Source organism: Polyodon spathula, chromosome 25 (genome assembly GCF_017654505.1).
Source record: "Polyodon spathula isolate WHYD16114869_AA chromosome 25, ASM1765450v1, whole genome shotgun sequence".
In the NCBI taxonomy this organism is placed as follows: domain Eukaryota; kingdom Metazoa; phylum Chordata; class Actinopteri; order Acipenseriformes; family Polyodontidae; genus Polyodon; species Polyodon spathula.
In genome coordinates this window covers 3274452-3293655 of record NC_054558.1, presented here as the reverse complement: position 1 = coordinate 3293655, position 19204 = coordinate 3274452, and the positions used below count along the sequence as shown (strand labels likewise).

The following is a 19204-nucleotide window of genomic DNA, read 5'->3' as shown; positions in this document are numbered from 1 at the left end:
GCTTGGCTCTGCAAATACTGCAGTATTTCTGCACTTCCACACAGTGCAGGGGGCTTTGACGGCAATTGAATTGCTGGAAATTGAATTGCTTAGAAAAGGGATCAGTGAGAGTATGTAAGGAGAGAGAGAGAGAGCATTTTTTTAAGCATTTGTTGTTACCCCTTTAAACCCAGTCAAAGTAGAATCACTTATCATATTTTTTCGAATCAGTTTTGTGGTTCAGGCCAGCTCTGTGACATTGCCAAAGAAAATATATAAACACAAGCATTGTTTGCAAGCATTAACCCTTCATTTTGTGAGCTGGCTGATATTATACAGTAGTAATAATAATAAAATCATATCGTTCCTCCCCTGCACTCCTCAAGGGGAGTCGTATCATCGTCATCCCTCTTTTGAGAAAGCCCCAGTGTGCATGCACGCTTGCTTTTTCTGCAGAGTGAAGTTGATGGTATTTTTCAGTTAGAAACGTGTAGCTTTTTCAGTTTGCTGTGTAATTGAACTCCATTTCAGAACAGACACACAAACAGTGTATTCCAGGACTCCTTTATTCCATCAGCTTTATGTCTGCTTGTTTAAATAACGTCCTCCATACGCCCAGAGCAAAGAGCATCCTGCTAATTCTTTGTAGTTTTCCTTTGTATGCTGTCATAACCATCACTCATGTTGGGAACTACCAAGCGAGAGAAACTTACTGGGTATTTTTATTGTTTGTTTATTTTTTTAACAACAGTAGGGGCACATTAGTTCTACATTTGACAACGCAAAAGCAGACAATAAAAATACAAAAGATAAACGCTAACCTCTTAAAAGGGGAAGCTGTTTGCACACCCACACCCTGTCCAGTTTGTTCTACCAAGTGTTGTCTTTAGGTGTTGGGACACCAGCTTTTGGATAAACCACAACCCTATTTCTGTCCTGCATTCAGTTATTGAGGGACACGTCTTTAAATGAAGTGACAGCTGGAGTTCACAATGTTATATAAAATTCAAGCAAGCACAACTCAATGAAACCTTGCTACAGAACAGCATGAAAAGCTATTTCAGTACTCGAAGCGGTTTGCTCAGTCCATGGATTCTATCACTAGAACAGCACACTATCTGTCAGCCTGTGTCAAAACCATTTCCTCAGCAATAACGACTGCAGCTGTGCTTGCAGCAGTTTGAGTGGATGAGTGCCGTTTGCTCAGTGGTACTCAGCATCAGTGGCTCTGGCCCCTACTCACGGCAGGCAGACTATGTGGCTCAGGGCCGGTCACATCACCAATGGAGTCGGTAGTTCCGGGAGACGCGGGTGATTACGGGAAAAGTTCGGGTCCCGGAAGTAATGAAATTAGGCTAGTGGTCGCCGGGACGTCTCAGTAATTAAACGGAGTTCGAGACCCTGGGTGTTGAGATTTAGACCCGGTCTCATAGGTCTTGTCGTACCAGGGTCACTTGCAATACATTGTCAGAGTCCCTCGTAACCGAATGGGGTGTCGTAATCAAAGAGGTCAGGTCACAATATACATAGGTCGGGTGTAGAATAAGATTGGAATTTAACCTTAGTTTCTCACATCCAGGTCTTTGTTAGCCACACCAGTATCCTTATTCCTTAAATGTCTTACCTTGCCTGATCCGTTGTGCTACCTGGGTCCCTCACGTCCAATGCAAGAGTCATGACTCGGAAGACTTAATTAATTATCTACTAATACTTGAAACCTGTAATCTGGAAAAAACTCCAGGACCTGAGTTCAGGGTCCAAGTCATGTTCTAATATCCACTTAGCTTTAGCGTTCACAAATTCTCACTCTAACTTGTTATCTTGCGCTAGAACTCGAGTTAATTGCAGTTAATTACCCTACGGTTGCCCAAACGTAGAGAGTAATCAAGAACTCAGTCAGAGTGAAAACCAGAAAGAAGGCACAGTGGTTCCTCAGGACCAGGACTGGGAACCCTGCTTGGAGTTAATGAATCCCTCTGGTCCAGGACTGGGAACCCTGCTTGGAGTTAATGAATCCCTCTGGTCCAGGACTGGGAACCCTGCTTGGAGTTAATGAATCCCTCTGGTCCAGGACTGGGAACCCTGCTTGGAGTTAAGGAATTCCTCTGGTCCAGGACTGGGAACACTGCTTGGAGTTAATGAATTCCTCTGGACCAGGACTGGGAACCCTGCTTGGAGTTAATGAATTCCTCTGGTCCAGGACTGGGAACACTGCTTGGAGTTAATGAATTCCTCTGGACCAGGACTGGGAACCCTGCTTGGAGTTAATGAATTCCTCTGGACCAGGACTGGGAACCTTGCTTGGAGTTAATGAATTCCTCTGGTCCAGGACTGGGAACCCTGCTTGGAGTTAATGAATTCCTCTGGTCCAGGACTGGGAACACTGCTTGGAGTTAATGAATTCCTCTGGTCCAGGACTGGGAACCCTGCTTGGAGTTAATGAATTCCTCTGGGACCAGGACTGGGAACCCTGCTTGGGGTTAATGAATTCCTCTGGTCCAGGACTGGGAACCCTGCTCAGCTTCTAAAAATTCAAGTTACAACTGAGCTCTCACACAGTGGTTTCTGGACCAGGACTGGGAACCCTGCTGGAGTTAATGAATCCCTCTGGTCCAAGTTAATACTCTAACTAGATTCCTCTGGACCAGGACTGGGAACCCTGCTTGGAGTTAATGAAGTCCAGGACTGGGAATCAACCTCATGTCCAGAGTGACTAACCAGAAAGAAGGCTAAGGAGACCTTTGGAGTTAATGAATCCCTCTGGTCCAGGACTGGGAACCCTGCTTGGAGTTAATGAATTCCTCTGGTCCAGGGCTGGGAACCCTGCTTGGAGTTAATGAATTCCTCTGGTCCAGGACTGGGAACACTGCTTGGAGTTAATGAATTCCTCTGGACCAGGACTGGGAACCCTGCTTGGAGTTAATGAATCCCTCTGGTCCAGGACTGGGAACCCTGCTTGGAGTTAATGAATCCCTCTGGTCCAGGACTGGGAACCCTGCTTGGAGTTAATGGGTTTGTTAATGAATCCTCTGGTCCAGGACTGGGAACCCTGCTTGGGGTTAATGAATTCCTCTGGTTCAGGACTTAACCCTGCTTGGAGTTAATGAATTCCTCTGTTGCAGGACTGTTCAAGTTACTTAGTTAATGAATTCCTCTGGTCCAGGACTGGGAACCCTGCAACTGTTAAGAAGCTGGAAAACAATTAAAAAGGTCTAATGAAGCTAATTAACAGCTCAATTAAGGGTGCAATTTAGTAATCAAGAACAAAGTCAGAGTGAAAACCAGAAAGAAGGCACAGTGGTTCCTCTGGACCAGGACTGGGAACCCTGCTTGGAGTTAATGAATTCCTCTGGTCCAGGACTGGGAACCCTGCTTGGAGTTAATGAATTCCTCTGGTCCAGGACTGGGAACCCTGCTTGGAGTTAATGAATTCCTCTGGTCCAGGACTGGGAACCCTGCTTGGAGTTAATGAATTCCTCTGGTCCAGGACTGGGAACCCTGCTTGGAGTTAATGAATTCCTCTGGTCCAGGACTGGGAACCCTGCTTGGAGTTAATGAATCCCTCTGGTCCAGGACTGGGAACCCTGCTTGGAGTTAATGAATTCCTCTGGTCCAGGACTGGGAACCCTGCTTGGAGTTAATGAATTCCTCTGGTCCAGGACTGGGAACCCTGCTTGGAGTTAATGAATTCCTCTGGTCCAGGACTGGGAACCCTGCTTGGAGTTAATGAATTCCTCTGGTCCAGGACTGGGAACCCTGCTTGGAGTTAATGAATTCCTCTGGTCCAGGACTGGGAACCCTGCTTGGAGTTAATGAATTCCTCTGGTCCAGGACTGGGAACCCTGCTTGGAGTTAATGAATTCCTCTGGTCCAGGACTGGGAACCCTGCTTGGAATGCTGAACTACTGGAAGGGAAGTACCTGCTTCTACATTCAAATGTGTCACAAGATTGCCCATTTTTACTTACAAACCTTTGCCGCCCCATTTTTACCTGGCTCAGGGATAAGTGCACTATCCTCCCACTCACATGACTGCTCAAAATCAACAAAACAGCCCTGGATGATCTAATGCTGAACTACTGGAAGGAGTACCCGTGCTGCTATCTGTACCCCTGGTTCTCCTACCTCTTCTACATCAAATGTGTCACAAGAACAAAATGATCAAAAGGTACTTTTTGAAGTTTGACTTAAATTTTTTCCTAACGAGTCAACATAAAATTACACTCATTTGATATTTTAATGTGGAGCTACAGCAATTCACTATAATCAGGAATTTTTATTTACAGCAGCGGCAAAGGAAAAATCACACCACCCATCTAAAGATGTACTGTAATGTAGGCTGGCCTGGCTCTGCTGTCTCCTAGGGAGTTCTTGTAAAATTACGTCTCAGTGTCTAGTCCTTGTTTATTGGCATGCCCGTCACTAAACTCAGAAACTAAACCAGAACGCAGCTGCCAGAACTGCTTTCCCACACTCGTCTTTCTCCACACGTCACTCCAGTGCTGGGATCCTTCCACTGGTTACCAGTAAGCTACAGAATTGATTTGAATTGTCTTAATAACATGTCCTCCATGGATTAGGGACGTCCTTTCTCCAAGAACTACAGACTCTATTCCTTTTCTTATTAAAGAAAGTCCAAAACATCAGATATTTTTTGCTGTTGCGCTCCTCATTTGTGGGACTCTATTCCGGTTGGCATTAGGCAGGTTGAAGCACTGGATTGGAGTCTAAATTGAGAAATGTTTTTTTGACCGTGCTTGTACACATGAACTCTCTTGTCTTGGTTTTACACAGTGTTCTGGGATGCCATGCTGTAAAGGGCGCTATATAAAAATGGATTGGATTGGATTGGGTTTTCTAAGCAAGGTCCAATGAAATCCCCAGCTGTGAAACAATGTTTTTCCATTTCAAGTGGCGCACAGAGGCTGCTGTGAGTGGGGGGGGGGGGGCTGTGCCCTCATACTCAGGGCCCGGAGATGGGGGCCCGTAGCTGGCAGGAGAGGACGCCCCAGAGCAACACGCAGGAGAGCATCACGAGGAGCAGCCAGAGCAGGAGCCAGGGGGAGGGCAGGAGCCTGGAGAGGAGAGCGGGGAGCAGGCTCCGGGAGCGTGCACACCTGGGGAGACGGGGAGGGAGATCAGGGTTACTGAGCAATAAATAAACACCAGACCAAAATAAACAGTGGGCTCGCTTTGACACTCGCTGCAGTATTTTCTGCGCTGGTTTTTTTTCCCGATCTGTCGGCTACGCTTGATATTCTGGTGGAAGATTCTAAGTCGTCCCCCCTCCCCCAACAAAAAAAAAGTGTGTTCCCCTCAGCAGTACCCCCCCTCCTCGCGAGGTCCGTACGTTTCTGTGACGCCGCTAAAATCGTCCTCCGTATTCTCTCTCTCCGGCTCTGCTTGCAGCGTCTCCACAATCTCTCGGCTCTTCTTTCTCTTTCGCAAAGCCTCCGGGCAGCTGCTGAAGTACAGGAAAGCAAGTGAGCTGTACAAAGCAGCAGCCCGGCTCCAGCACACACGCATCACGCCTGATTACAGTACTGCATCGTACCTGTTGAAACACATCCCGCCCCCCTCCATTTCCCTGCTGTTGCCGGGACATCCCTTGGCTGGTAGGGGCTCGAGGGGTGGCTGGGGGGGACCGCTGTCCTGGGATCCTTCCGTCGGGAACTGAGTACACCTGAACAGAAGAGGGGAAAGCAGGTATCAATTATAACACTGACGAAGGCACTAGCCGAAATGTGACCTAATTGTTTTACCCAAATTTCTTGTTAACTTTACAGAGGTGTCCGCTCATCCTTCTGGGGGATATTTGGAGACATAAACCTGATTTTTGAACACTGTACTGTAATTATAAGTTTATCAATTGAGGAAACCCTGGGCTCAAAGCCCTCCGATTCATTACCTGTGACTGACATGCCCGTTATCCACCGTGGCTCGTACTGAATCTGAATCCACGTTGGCTCTCCCATTGTCGGAGCCTCTCGATTCTGAGCTGTGGAAATGCTGGAACGAAGGGACGTTCTTCATTCAGAAAGGGAAAGCCAGTTGGGTCTAGCAAAGGGGTGTGTTTTAATTTTACACAAATCAGATCACTGCTCCTAAGCAATAGCCTTCCTTACCGCATGTGTACATCTGAGATATATTGAAATGTACTGACTGATTTAAATAGCTTAAGATACATGGGACTGGTGGATATTCCAGGACTCCTATAATACATATAAAAACATACGGGACACAGTTTCCTGAAGAAGCCTCAGCATGCTCTAGTTGTCAGATGGATAAGGCAGAGCTATAACACAGGAAAGCCCCACACCCCCATGGCGGAACCCAATGCAACAAGTGTGCAACACATTTCAGCATGGCTGGTATTTTGCAAATGCAAACCTTGTTAACCCAAATTAGCAGTTTAACACCTTTACCAATATCACCAAGCTCTTGTGTCCAAGGCACTGTTACCAGCCAAGTTTAACAGCCAGTGGCACAGGTTCTGCTTTCACATTGTTGTTTCATGATATATGAAAATATTCCTCATCTCTATTTAAATATATAAAACCCCACTTCCCGGTTGTTCCAGATCAGTATACACTGGAGTAATATAGTAACACATGAAGAGAAATCTTTTGAAAGGAACTCTTTAGAGGTTTCTGTGTATAAATATCAAATGATTATATTTCCTCATCTGAAGGCAAACTGCATCACAGATTACAAGATGACGCTTTCGCTGGGCGAGTTCACTCAAGCGGGTCGAACAGCAATCGGACGCCGTGACCTACAGCACAGGAAGTGATTAGGGGTCAGGAAGCAGACGTTTAAAAAAAATTAAAAAATCCACTTAACAATAAATATGCGCACAACTCAAAGTACCGTCTTCAAAGCTCTGCGATGATAAGTCGTTCTACAATGATTATAAGAGACAGTGAAAGAGATCACTCCTTTAAATGGAGGTGCAGATGTGTCAATCTTACCTGCATCTGCTTGGGGATGACGGCGATGCTCACTCTCCTGCGGGAGCTGTGCTGTACGGGAGGGACAGAAATCATTCAGGGACCAGTGGAAGCGCAGGGACACCCCCTACAGGGCTTCTGTGTTATACAGCATTAACCCACAACACTGCTTGTTGCAGTCTGAAAGCAGCAACATCTGCTGGGCTGTCAGATTGACGAGTTTATAAAGCCCTGTGAATTGTTTATTTGAAGCATCCTGGGCACTAGCCGTCTCTGCTTACCAGCTAGGGCTTTTTCATTTTGAAATTGAATGACAGCAGAGGCAAACACACCCCACATATGTCCCAGACGACGCTGTATTACCTGCTGGGTTGATCTCAGGTGCTGCAGTTTTTGACGCATGTCGCTTTCATCTAAGAGAAACAGAGAAACATCTGAGATGAAGACACTTCTGATGAGGTATTTGTGATAATGCAGTCTCCTTCTACATTAACAACAAAACAAGGGATATGCTCAGAGGGCTGTGGCAGATACAGAACCCTCTAATAACTATCCCCGTATTGAGAGTGTCAGAGAGTGTGAACCTGCTCCCCCAGACGGCCAGGGGGCGCTCTCACCCTGAGGTTCGCTGAACTTCCGGGTGCGGGAGTTCCTCTGAACCAGCCTCTTCATCTCCTCTAGCTCGGAGAGTTCTTGCACATGATGCTGTTTTAGATTCTCCACGTGGAGGATCATCAACTCCACCGCGCGGCTCACCCTCGCCTCCTACAGGCAGAGAGTGGAAGTGACTGTAACTCACCAAAGGATTCCGTTAGTCTTACCTGCGCTGCACTGCCATTGACTACATAGGGCTCAACTGTGCAGCTCTGAAAGAAAAACACTCTTGGCAAACACGCGCTTTCCTTTGAACCCTTTCAGTCCTGAATTATTTTGAGCTGAAGAATGCGAAATTAAGATAGAATTCAAAAAAGGAACTCCTTTACTGAGTATACAAGAGAGCAGGACAACTATTATTATTATTATTATTATTATTATTATTATTATTATTATTATTATTATTATTATTATTATTTATTTTGGTAAATGGGACTTTAAAGTCCTGTCAGTACCTTAAGAACCCTGAGGTCCCGCCAGGACTAAAAGCGTTTTTAAAACATGATATCTGGTACTATATTAGGGTTGCTGAAAGTTCACAGTTTCCATGCCGTAATCTCAGGAGATCTGTTTTACTCGGACTTCCTCGGTCATCTGACCTCAGTGTCTGGTATGAAACAGCAGACTGGGCCTGAAGGTTCCTCAGCTCCATGTTGAACAGCATCTCTGCCAAGGCAGCAAGGGGCGCTGTGGCTTCTCACCTGATGCACGGCCCCTAGCAGCTCGGCTGTGCTGGCGATGCGCTTGATGGTGTTGGCCAGGATCTCCAGGCTCTGCTCCAGTTGCTGTATGATCTCGTTTCTCTTGCTGTCCAGACACAGAGCCTTCAGAGTCTGCAGAGACACACACTCTGTACCATGGCAACACTCACAACAGAGCTCCCTGCCCCCCTCTGTCTGCAGCGGGGACAAACTCTCCTCCGCCTCATTCAGTCCCTGTTCTATTCCTCTACACTCTCCCCTTCAATTATTACATGTAGTGTGGCTCTCCCTCCCCGTCTCAGCCCCTGCCCCTCCCTGCTCTCCCTCCCTCCAGCTCCCTGTCTCAGCCACTGCCCCTCCCTGCTCTCCCTCTCTCTACCTGCAGTGTGGCTCTCCCTTCCTCCAGCTCACGGTGAACGTTCTCCTCAGTGACTTCTCTCGCCCGCTCCTCCGCCTGCAGCCTCTTCCTCAGAGTGTACTGGTCACACTTGAACGCCAGGGACAGGTGAGTGAAGGCAGACTGAGGGGGCAGAGACAGACAGCTCAAAGAAGAGACAGACAGACAGACAGCTCAGAGAGACAGACAGACAGTAGTACAGACTCAGTACTCACCTCTATCTCTTCTTCTGTCAGCTGGACACTGAAGGAGCAGTACAAAAAAATATTATTATTAAAAAAGACTTTTTTTAGGCAGTCAGAAAGGTGAAGTCAGACCTTCCCTTCAAAACATGACGTCCTGTCTGGAATGCAGTGAAATCGTAATGGAAAAAAAAGAAAAAAAAACTAAAGCAATATTAAAACAGGTGCTTCATCCAAGGTCAATTCACATCAGCACTTTCTTCTGGGTACAATCCTGTTACTGGCTGCAGATGATGCCAGTCAATAGTGGAAGCAGACGATTGGTTAATGACCGGAAAGAAGGCGTGGATGGAGTGGGGAGACTGAGGGAGTTATATTGCAGCATCTTCATCCCCCTTACCTGTTGAGCCTGAGGCGTTCTAAGATGGAGAGGTTGTCCCAGGAAGAAGGCAAGAGGTCCTCAGCGCAGTTATCTGGAGAAAAATAACAGAGATGAGTCTGAGACTCTCTGCTGTAACCCAGACTGACAAACCAGCTGACTGTACTGCACTGGAACAAGGAAACAAGTCAATAACCCAGGCTGACAAACCAGCTGACTGTACTGCACTGGAACAAGGAAACGAGTCAATAACCCAGGCTGACAAACCAGCTGACTGTACTGCACTGGAACAAGGAAACGAGTCAATAACCCAGGCTCACAAACCAGCTGACTGCATTGCACTGGAACAAGGAAATGAGTCAATAACCCAGGCTGACAAACCAGCTGACTGTACTGCACTGGAACAAGGAAACGAGTCAATAACCCAGGCTGACAAACCAGCTGACTGTACCGCACTGGAACAAGGAAACAAGTCAATAACCCAGGCTCACAAACCAGCTGACTGCATTGCACTGGAACAAGGAAACGAGTCAATAACCCAGGCTGACAAACCAGCTGACTGTACTGCACTGGAACAAAGAAACGAGTCAATAACCCAGGCTCACAAACCAGCTGACTGCATTGCACTGGAACAAGGAAATGAGTCAATAACCCAGGCTGACAAACCAGCTGACTGTACTGCACTGGAACAAAGAAACGAGTCAATAACCCAGGCTCACAAACCAGCTGACTGCATTGCACTGGAACAAGGAAACGAGTCAATAACCCAGGCTGACAAACCAGCTGACTGCATTGCATTGGAACAAGGAAACAAGTTACTGCACGCTTGGGGTTAGGACTGTAAATAAGAGACAAGCATGAGTCCTGTGTTTGGGACAGTCATTTATTCTGCATTAAAAGTCAAAGCAAGAGAAATACAACTTATCACATACAGAGCATGCAGTACGAAATTCTCTTTCGAGAGACTTTTGAGGTACGTTTCTCACTAAGCTGTCCTGATTATTTTCTGCAGTGTTTTCAAAATCCTATTTATCACTACACTTACCTACAGCCGGCCCCCTAGTGGGGAGATCCTTACCCTCATTGCTGTCGTCACTGCCCCCTTGCCGCTCCGCACTGTCACAGGGTCCCGGCACTGCCTCTGGCTCAGGAGCCTGCGGGAGAGCCAGCAACACAGCTCAGCTGCTCAGTCCCTGAGAGTCGTGGCTTGTGGAGCCTCTCTTATAAAACCTCTCCTGTAAACAGCATCCGCCACGCTTTGTCGTTATTAAGCGCAGTGTTTGCAATGCTGTACCCTGCTTCCATTGAGCTCTTGATAACAGAAGCCACTCAGCAAGCTTAAACTAAAGGTCTAGAACCGAAGTTAGCATGTCTGTAAAAAAGAACGGCTGACGAAGAACGTGCAGGGGTGGATGTAATTGTTCACATACACTAGATGTTTGTTGTAAAGTCTTAAACACTTTCATTGTGCTTTCCTAGACTGAAAAAAAAGCTGAATGTTTTTTAAGACCCCGAGAGAGAGTTCAAGCCACGTGGCAAAGCTCTTTTCCAGGGTTGTTAGCGGGAGCCCACGCCGAGCAGGCTGTCCTCCCATGAAGGATGAGGACCTGTGAAATCCTTGCCAGCATTCCTGAACCCCAAGCCTTACTAATTAAGGGCAGCAGCAGCTCAGCAGAAACGCATGCCCTAAACAGACAGCTGAAAATGGTAACGCCTTTCAGACGAGACTGCTTGGGGTTCTTAAATTTTTTTTTTTTTTATTTCCCACATTTTACTCGGCGCCAGGACTCGAGGATGATTGGCACATGGCAAGACAGAGGTGAGGCTTGAAATCTATTACTGATCGGTCAGTCAGACCGGGTGTGGGAAGAGGAGGGCTGCAGAGGCTAGCTTCAATGCCCACAGTATTGTCACTGTGGCTATTGCAGCGGTCTGCCAGTGCTTGTGTTTCTGCAGGGTAATACATTGGGATTACTGTAGGATCTCAATCGGTCGATTCTTTCATTAGCACTAACCCCAGCACCACGGGAGAAAGGACTCTCACCTGCTCCTTCGTGACGTTGAACATTTTTGAGGAATTCTTTTTGTATCCTGCTGGAATCAAACAGAGGAGAAGACCTTATATTTATTTGAAATAAAAGCATAACATACAGTATATTTATTTGTTTTTTATATCCCCTTTAGTCACGATTTATGTATGTTTTGATATTGTATAGCTTCTGTGAAGCTGTCCTGCCAAAACTTTGAAAAAAAACACACAGTATATGCATTATAAAAGAGCTAAATAAATAAGAAGCTCATTGTGGTACAATTATCCACACAGGGACTGAAAGAGGAATATATATTCACAACCAAAACAAATCCCAAAAGATCTACAACAGAAAAAAACTATATTAGAAAAACCCCATTCAATTCAACCCAACTGTTCTTTATCTACTGCAAAATCTACTTAACAAAAACAAACACACAGTGTTACAGCTAAGATAATGAAATTAATGTTTTCCTCCTTCTCAGTGGGTCTGCATCCCCCCCGTCATACAAAGGTATTTGCTTGAGTTTAAGAAAACACAGCTGTACTGCAAAGAGAGCCCCAGAGATCAAGAACAAACTTAACTCTGCTTCTGATCCATCCACACCGCACCTGGTGCCCCAGTAAACCTAGAACTGGCCCTGCTTAGCAGCTAGCACCCAGCTCCCCACCACTGCACCTCACAGTTAATGATCCTACCTGCTGTCACTTTGGAGAGGAGAACGTCCAGGTCCCTGTGCTGCTGTTTCAGCTTCTCCTTACTAGAAAACATTATTGGTCCGTCTTAAAACAAGGTGAGCCATGCGCTGGTATAGAAGTTTTCTTTCAAACAAAGAAGGACAGCGAGCTCTGGAACGGAGCAAGCCCTTTTTAAGTTGATGCTGCTGCAGCAATCTCAGGTCTTGTCACTCACCTTTTGTCTGGCTGATCTCTTTTCAGCAGCTCCATATGTGAGATGCAACAGAACTGCTCACAGTACAAACTATACAGAGCTGACCGCGATCACAGTGGCATGCAGGAGAGAAGGGGTTTGGCTGTTTTGTTTAACTGTTCAAGGTGACATTGTTACCTGAGGAAATGGGTCTCCTGGCTCACCTTCTGCTTGGGCTCGTTACCGCAGCTCTGCACAAACACAAAGCAGGACAGCACAGCAGTGAGAAGACTGGGCTGCTAGCACTGACAAAAAAAATATACGCATTGCAAAGCATAGCAGAGACACGAAACGAAACATTGCACAATTACACATGCAGTAACTGACGGGGATCATCCAGTTCTTACAGACCTCATGGATTGATGTTCAACAGAGTGTAACCTTATATACAGCATGAATCAGTCTCTCAAATACAGCCCTTATTGTGAGTAACATGGTTTCCTAGCAACTAGATTGGTAGTTGAATCACTTGAGGCCCCTCTGTATGAGTGGGAATAGGTTTTCTCATTCTGATTTAACAGGCTTTCTCTGTTATCTACAGCACACACCCACAGTGCAGCCTTCAACTCCCCCCATGCGTCGTTACCTGTGTGGGGGTCTGGGGGCTGTCTCCCTGGGGAGGGCTGGCCGTGAAGAGGGAAGAGAGAGAGAGGGAGCGCTGGTGGACCAGGCGGGACCAGGGATGACAGCTCATAGTGCACACAATGGCATCTGGAGAGAGGGGAAAGAGCGAGAGAGGGACCCTCACAGAACAGCGCAAACACTGGAAGAACGAGCAGCGCATTGCCAGCAATGACAGTGGATCTGGAACAAACGTTGCAACCAGTGGCACCCCCATGTCCTGGAATCGATATTGAACCCCATCACGCAATTTATCAATGACTTCTCAATAAGAGCTGGTCTGCAGCTTGAGCGTCACAATGTAAACAAATCCAGAAAAAAATGCACTAGAAAATGTTACAGAGAACTGAATCCAGAACATTGCAGACGTTTTCCAGACTGTCTTCGGAAATTTAAAAGCAATTTGCACGTAGGCAGTTGATTAATGCTGAATTAAACAGCTGCGTTTCTTACCTGAGACCCGTTCAGAATCACACTGGGCATCTGCTTGTTAACCTGCACACCCGTACCCCGCTCTGCAGAGCCTTGTCAGAACCCTCAGTAACCACTCTCACTAAAGCGTGCTTCGGTGTTCTGCTGCAATGTGCTGGCGAGTGCTGTGTAGAGCGTCCAGTGCTGTGCTACAGAATGTTATTGCAAAATATGTTTAAATAATACGCCCCCCCATCTCCCAGTTGTTTATCCCGTGCTTTCTTCCCACAGTCTGGCGTTTCTCACAGTAATGTATACAAGCCCTTAGCACGGCTGACAGCACCTGCATTCCATGGTAGTCCTTATCACTGGCTGCGGGTCTTTGTACTGACCCAGGGAGCTTGGGGTGGGGAGGATTCAGGCTCAGCCCCTTTGACCTCCGAGGTCCGTAAATGGCCGTAACATCCAGGGAGGGGCTTCATTGCCTAGATGCTACAAAGGTATAGAAAACACACAGCCAGTGGCTTCAAATGCATTGCTTTATTCGCTTGTTCCATCAGATGATTCAAATACATGCTGCAGTTTTGTCACCCTGTGCAGGCAAGGCAGGGTTTGGACACTTCAGACACCATGCACAGTGTTACATATAAAACACTTCAACTTGTTTTTGATGTTCATGCAGAGAAGCCTGGCTGGTTTGCATAGTGTTTAAGATGCTCGCTGGCCATGTGCTGATTTGCATTCTCCACCTTGTCACGTTTAACCAGCAGGAGCTACTGATAGTCCATAAAAAACACATTTCCTCAGATATAAAGCAAATACATTAGCATCAAGTTTTCAGTCCAGTACTGAAGCAGATAAACAAAGTCAAGGAGACAAGCTGGTAGTTTAATCAGTGTCCTGTACCCTGGTGAAGAAACTAGCTGAGACGTTTGTCCGATTGACTTGTGATCCAGTGTTTTGATCAACGCTGAAACACACTGAATTGCAATGTACACTATTATTTTAAGCCTTCAGTTTATTCTTTGTATAGAACTCTCTAACAAGCAATGAAAAAGTAAAGGTGCAAAACCACCAGAGCACTCTTTTTAATTAAATTTTGTTTTTTTAAACAATATTCACACATCCTAACGTTTGCACCACCACTAAATGACAAACTCCAGATACAGCTAGTCAATTCCATGGCAGTTTCAAACAAAGCCCCTACCTTCTGATGCCTGTCTGTAGCTCAAAGCTCTCAGATCTCCAGGACAGTGGTAAGAGGAATTAAAAGCAGGGTAATCCTGTTCAGGGAGATTCCCAAACACAAGCTCCTTGTTTTCAGGTATTTTTCATAGAAAACTGTTCCAAACAGACGCCCTCAATTCGTAACTTTAACCTCCTGGTTCGTAGCTCAGGGACTAAAGCTTCCTCTCCGAAGGAGGCAGATCCTCTGACCTGCAATAAACCTCTTAATCCCCCCAGAGCGCTGTGCAGATTAAGCTTGTTCACAGCAGCCACTTGTTTTTTTTTTAGCCAGTACATTTCGTCTCGGCAGTGTTTACATGACCACCCTGGAAGCCCATTGTCCTCGAGGCAAAGGCCGGCTCATTCAATTCAAAAGCTGCTGCCTAATGGATCATGCGTGTAACGCTGACAGTATTTACAGGACACTCAAAATACTAAAGTCATGTTTTAGTCTGGAGGGGGCAATATCACATGCTACAAAATCCAGGCACAGCTACTGCATGAAGAGTTTGGTTTGGAAAAAACAAGTTAATCAGCAATGGAACCAATCAATGCATTTACTAACATGCCTGAAATGCACTGAATTCTATTCGCTCTAGACAACTCCCTGAACGGTAACCCACTTGCAATAACCCAGCACTGCATTTTGATTTCAGAGCTGCAGAATGTTTAAAAGGAAACTGTTGACAGAGGTGCAAACCAAATCTAATGATCTAACATGGAGAGGTTGTTGCACTAGTGTTTCCCTCAGGTTGAAGAGCAGTGTATTTATAGCAAATGCATCAAATCTATTTCCTATTGGTCTCTGACACAGATACAGCACAAGAAAGAATCACCAGACAGGACTTGAATCTGTAGTTTATTATTCGTACAAGGCAGCGAGTGCAGGGCGCAGGTCTAGTACAGGCGCTGTGGCTTGCCCATGGTGCTCTTGATGTACAGGGCTCTCACATTCTGCCAGTTCTTCTTGAGCAGAGACACCAGGAAGTTGATTGACAGGTGGCTGTTGTACACCAGCTCCTCTTCTGTCATCTTCACATGGCCCACCCCCACAGCCAGGCACAGTACCTACAGGGGAACAGCAGGGGGCACTGTTAACATGCCTTGTGGTGCAGTGAAGCACACTGTAAACCCCAATCAGCACTTTCAAATCATTTCTTACAAACATTAGCTTTGAAAAGCGAGAGCTGGGGTCGATCACAACTGTAGTTGTGCAATTCCCAATTGCAATCACAATGGAATTAATTTTAGTTTAAATCACTTGTATTTTCAACCACTGTTGGTGACCCCATTTACATGAAGTTATGCAGTGGGTTTCTGTATTTGCACCTGTAACTACTGCGTGCTTACTTAAAACATGTTCACGTGTGTGGTCATGGATGTTATTTCAGTGTAACTGTGCCCCAGTTCTAGCTGACATGCACATGCTTACCTTCTTCATCTGGAACTTGATGGTGGACTTCACCTCGTCCACCTTGGTGCTCATGTTCTCGTTGTGGGTGAGCAGGGAGGGGAACTTGCCCGCCTTGTTAAGCCCTGGACCCAGGATACGAGGGATCTGCTTGATCAGAGACTCTGAAGCCAGGAAAGCATCATACTTCTTAGCTGTGGGTGGGGAGGGTCACACGAACATTGAGGGTTAAAACTCCCATTAAGTGTTATCAGTGAGCAAACCCTCTCAAACCAGTTAAAGTAAACCGTGTCGGGAAGCTAGAGGCACACAAACACAATAAAGCTAAGCTGGATGCCATGAATTATATAAACAGCATCTTATAAAACTGCTGCACGGAAACAATCCCAATCAAGTGAAGGAAACATTAGTACAGGGGGTGTGTCCCCTGATCACCCTCTAACTGTACACAAACAATGTAAAACTACAGCAATCATTTTTGTACAATATAACTAATTTACTTTCTGTATAAACAATTTAGAAGTAGCGTGCCCCCCTCCCCCCCCCGCCTACACACACCGAGTTTCTTGACCAGCTTCTTGTTCTTGTTGAGTTTCTTGAGCGCCTCAATGTCCATGTGAGGGATGTCTGCTGCCTTGGCTTCATCGCAGTGCTGCTGGTCTCCCAGGACACAGATTGAGAACTTGGGTCGGGGAGTGGTCTTCAGTCTGCAGGGCGGAGGTGAAACCCAATCAAAACCACTCGAGAAAACACAAACGCGTGAAACTAAGCCTTCGGTACCCAGGAGACGCCTCAGCTCACAAAACCAAAACACGCCTTACCCTGAACCTCGCTGGCTTCTCGTCAAGCGTCTCATCCACCAGCAACACCACTTCGTTAGAAATGGTCGGCGGGCTCGGCTGGAAAGCCTCCCCACGCCTCCCCTCTTGTTTTAAGACCCAGGGTATGGGTCCGTCCGCCTTCCCCCAAGCCAGGGGGGGTCAGCAGGACTACCCGAGGCTGTTCAGCACGCCGTGCTCCACCTCCAGCCTCTTGCATGTGTTTGGATGGCTGGCCAATGTGATGCAGCTCAGGCAAGGGGAGGAGCAGCAGGCAGGCTGAAGGCTGGGTGGAACAGAAAGAGGCCGAACCTGACAGTGCCCGAGAAACGCTTGTCCTTCTGGGGGTCGTAATTCTTCAGGCTGATCTGCAGCTCCACCGTTTCCAGGAACCTGAGAAAGAGGCAGATAGGCCAGGATGAGCTACATCACAATCCCAAGAGCTGGGGAGGTTGAGAGGGATTTGAAAAGGCAAAGTATATTTATCCAGGCTGGAAAGAGGCCTGTAATGCTGAGGCAATTTAACCAAACAGGGGGAGTTACCAAATAGGTTGCAATCAGACTTGAATTTGAACCCTGCACCTGTACAATTTACACATTCAAGGTATAGGACCAGGGGTCCATTAATCAAGGAAGGAGGCTGCAATAACATTAACACAGCAGTATTTTAACTGAACCCTTTGCAACTCCTAGCATTGAAGCAATTGATAAAGAACATGGGCATTCTACCTTTGATTAAGACAGAAGATATGACCAAAGCTTGTTTACTGCAGGTCTAAACACACTGCGTGTGGATTCAGATGCTAGGAACGTATTTCTTTAGCCAATTCATAACACATTCTACATTTAGGGTTAATTGCAAAACACAAGTCACGAGACACTGCGATACAAGCTATCTGGGGCAGAGTAACGAAGAGGATCTCGTACTTGCGCTGCTTCTGCTGGGACCCCTGCAGCACCTCCCGGGTAGCCTCATAGAGGGTGTCTCTGGAAACCTTGCTGAGGGACAAAGAACAAAACATAGCATGAGACAAGATGAGAGCGCTGGACTGTGCCAGGCTGCTGATCCCCCCCACAGGCAGATGCACGCATGTAATTATTTTTATATATATATATATACACAAGTCTGACGCAGGTGCAATAACCACTCACTTAAGCCAACTGTTTATTTGAACCTCAATTCTGTATTTGAGACGATTTCAAGCTTTCTAAAAGGTTTTACCCCTCGGCACATCCAGAATGTTGTGTAGAATGGGACCTTGCTAACTGAACGCATCACCCTATTGTAGGAATGTGTGTTACTTATTGGAAAGTCTTGTTGGATTTTTCACTGTTAACTGTTTATTATATCAAAGCTCAACACCCAAACCCATCCGCTGGCTTTCATTAAGGTCTTTCTAGTTACATGCCTGGGGACGGGCTGTTCAGCAAACACCGCATTTGCAATCCAGCGAGTGGTTTTAAATGCAGTCGATCATGCGTGCTAACACAAGCAGTCTCTACCATGCCGAACCGCACACAGTTCAACTGCAGTACATCCCAGTATGGGACTGGAGACCGAGCTCATCCCTCTACTGGCCAACCACCAAACGCAGCGGACAAAAATCTTACTTTATTTTCTAAAACTCGGTACGGCCACATTCACAGGAGTAATGCACGATTCAGAGCCGTGTACACAGCTGCTACAGCCAGCGTTTCATTTTTGAGGTTATGCTACATTTTCACGCAGTTTTCACGCATTGCGCTTTTATAAACGGCTTGTACATGTTATGAGACGAATGGTACGGTGCAACTCAGACCCCGCCCGATACACAATTCCCGAGTTGATTTTAAAATCTTGCCCATATTCTCACAAACGCATTCAATACTGCGCGCAGCTAGCAATGCAATATCCCTTACTGCCAGCTCTACTCGCTATTAACCGGCCCCTCGTGTTTCTGCAACAGGATTGATGAAGATTAACCATCCGCACCCGGTCCGGCCATATTCAACACAGCCTGTCACTAGAGACTCTCACAAGAGACACCCTGAACAGAGTCCTGACAACACGGCGAAGCAGCAGCACTGGAGCACGGAGGCCGCCTATACCCGGGGAGTCTGGGGTGATACTCTTTGTATTAAAGATTTCTTTTCTAACCTCATGTTGCCGACACGACCGTCTCTCCGTCCGCAGTGTTGAAAAAGGGACGTCGACCCGCCGCTTCCTGCCTAAATACACTCACATCCCGCGAGAACAGCAGCGGTGAGTACCGCGCGTTGCGTGTGGCGTATTCTGCCCGCCATCTTGGTAGTGTCAATAGACCACGTTACCCTATGATAGTCTGATGCAGTAACATTCAACAAATATTGGAAAATATTTCAGAGAATGTATTTATCAAACACATTTTAATTAATATAAAATACATATAATCTGTTTTTAATAATTAAAAAGTGTGCCATGAAATGTTAAAAAAATAACTTTAATACTGAATACTCCGTTTAGAGAACAGCATACAAATCACACAACATCATTAAC

The 19204-nt window shown here is 46.4% G+C and overlaps 2 protein-coding genes across 6 annotated transcripts; both read right to left on the bottom strand.

The window, feature by feature from the left end:
- Positions 1-4212: 4212 nt before the first annotated feature.
- On the bottom strand, positions 4213-15208 carry LOC121299942 (inositol 1,4,5-triphosphate receptor associated 1-like). Of its 4 annotated transcripts, none has more exons than XM_041228202.1 (18): positions 14441-15208; positions 13276-13725; positions 12788-12912; positions 12340-12392; positions 11970-12031; positions 11286-11335; positions 10320-10395; positions 9263-9335; positions 8896-8923; positions 8663-8803; positions 8284-8415; positions 7546-7693; positions 7292-7341; positions 6950-7000; positions 5887-5987; positions 5533-5661; positions 5329-5442; positions 4213-5095 (listed from the first exon to the last, which is right to left on the bottom strand). In XM_041228202.1, exons 3-18 carry the CDS (start codon positions 12893-12895, stop codon positions 4942-4944), a joined length of 1470 nt encoding a protein of 489 aa, XP_041084136.1. In that variant the 5' UTR covers positions 12896-12912; positions 13276-13725; positions 14441-15208; the 3' UTR covers positions 4213-4941. The 4 variants fall into 4 exon arrangements, with proteins under 4 accessions (XP_041084136.1, XP_041084137.1, XP_041084138.1 ...); XM_041228203.1 differs by having other exon boundaries at positions 5329-5439; XM_041228204.1 differs by having other exon boundaries at positions 11286-11332.
- A 98-nt stretch (positions 15209-15306) lies between these two features.
- LOC121299943 (60S ribosomal protein L10a-like) lies at positions 15307-18923 on the bottom strand. Of its 2 annotated transcripts, XM_041228206.1 has the most exons (6): positions 18827-18923; positions 17617-17688; positions 17002-17082; positions 16430-16578; positions 15893-16065; positions 15307-15528 (listed from the first exon to the last, which is right to left on the bottom strand). In XM_041228206.1, exons 1-6 carry the CDS (start codon positions 18829-18831, stop codon positions 15358-15360), a joined length of 651 nt encoding a protein of 216 aa, XP_041084140.1. In that variant the 5' UTR covers positions 18832-18923; the 3' UTR covers positions 15307-15357. The 2 variants fall into 2 exon arrangements, with proteins under 2 accessions (XP_041084140.1, XP_041084141.1); XM_041228207.1 differs by lacking the exons at positions 17002-17082; positions 17617-17688; positions 18827-18923 and adding an exon at positions 16693-16934.
- Positions 18924-19204: the final 281 nt, after the last annotated feature.

Coding starts and splice junctions, on each gene's coding strand:
- LOC121299943 (XM_041228206.1), bottom strand. Junction 16,066..16,429: donor GAAGCTGGTCAAGAAACTCG/GTGTGTGTAGGC, acceptor CCCCACCCACAG/CTAAGAAGTATGATGCTTTC. Junction 15,529..15,892: donor TCAAGTTCCAGATGAAGAAG/GTAAGCATGTGC, acceptor GTTCCCCTGTAG/GTACTGTGCCTGGCTGTGGG.
- LOC121299942 (XM_041228202.1), bottom strand. CDS start 12,895: ATGAGCTGTCATCCCTGGTCCCGCCTGGTCCACCAGCGCTCCCTCTCT. Junction 8,804..8,895: donor TGACAGAAGAAGAGATAGAG/GTGAGTACTGAG, acceptor CTGCCCCCTCAG/TCTGCCTTCACTCACCTGTC. Junction 5,988..6,949: donor TCATCCCCAAGCAGATGCAG/GTAAGATTGACA, acceptor CCTTCGTTCCAG/CATTTCCACAGCTCAGAATC.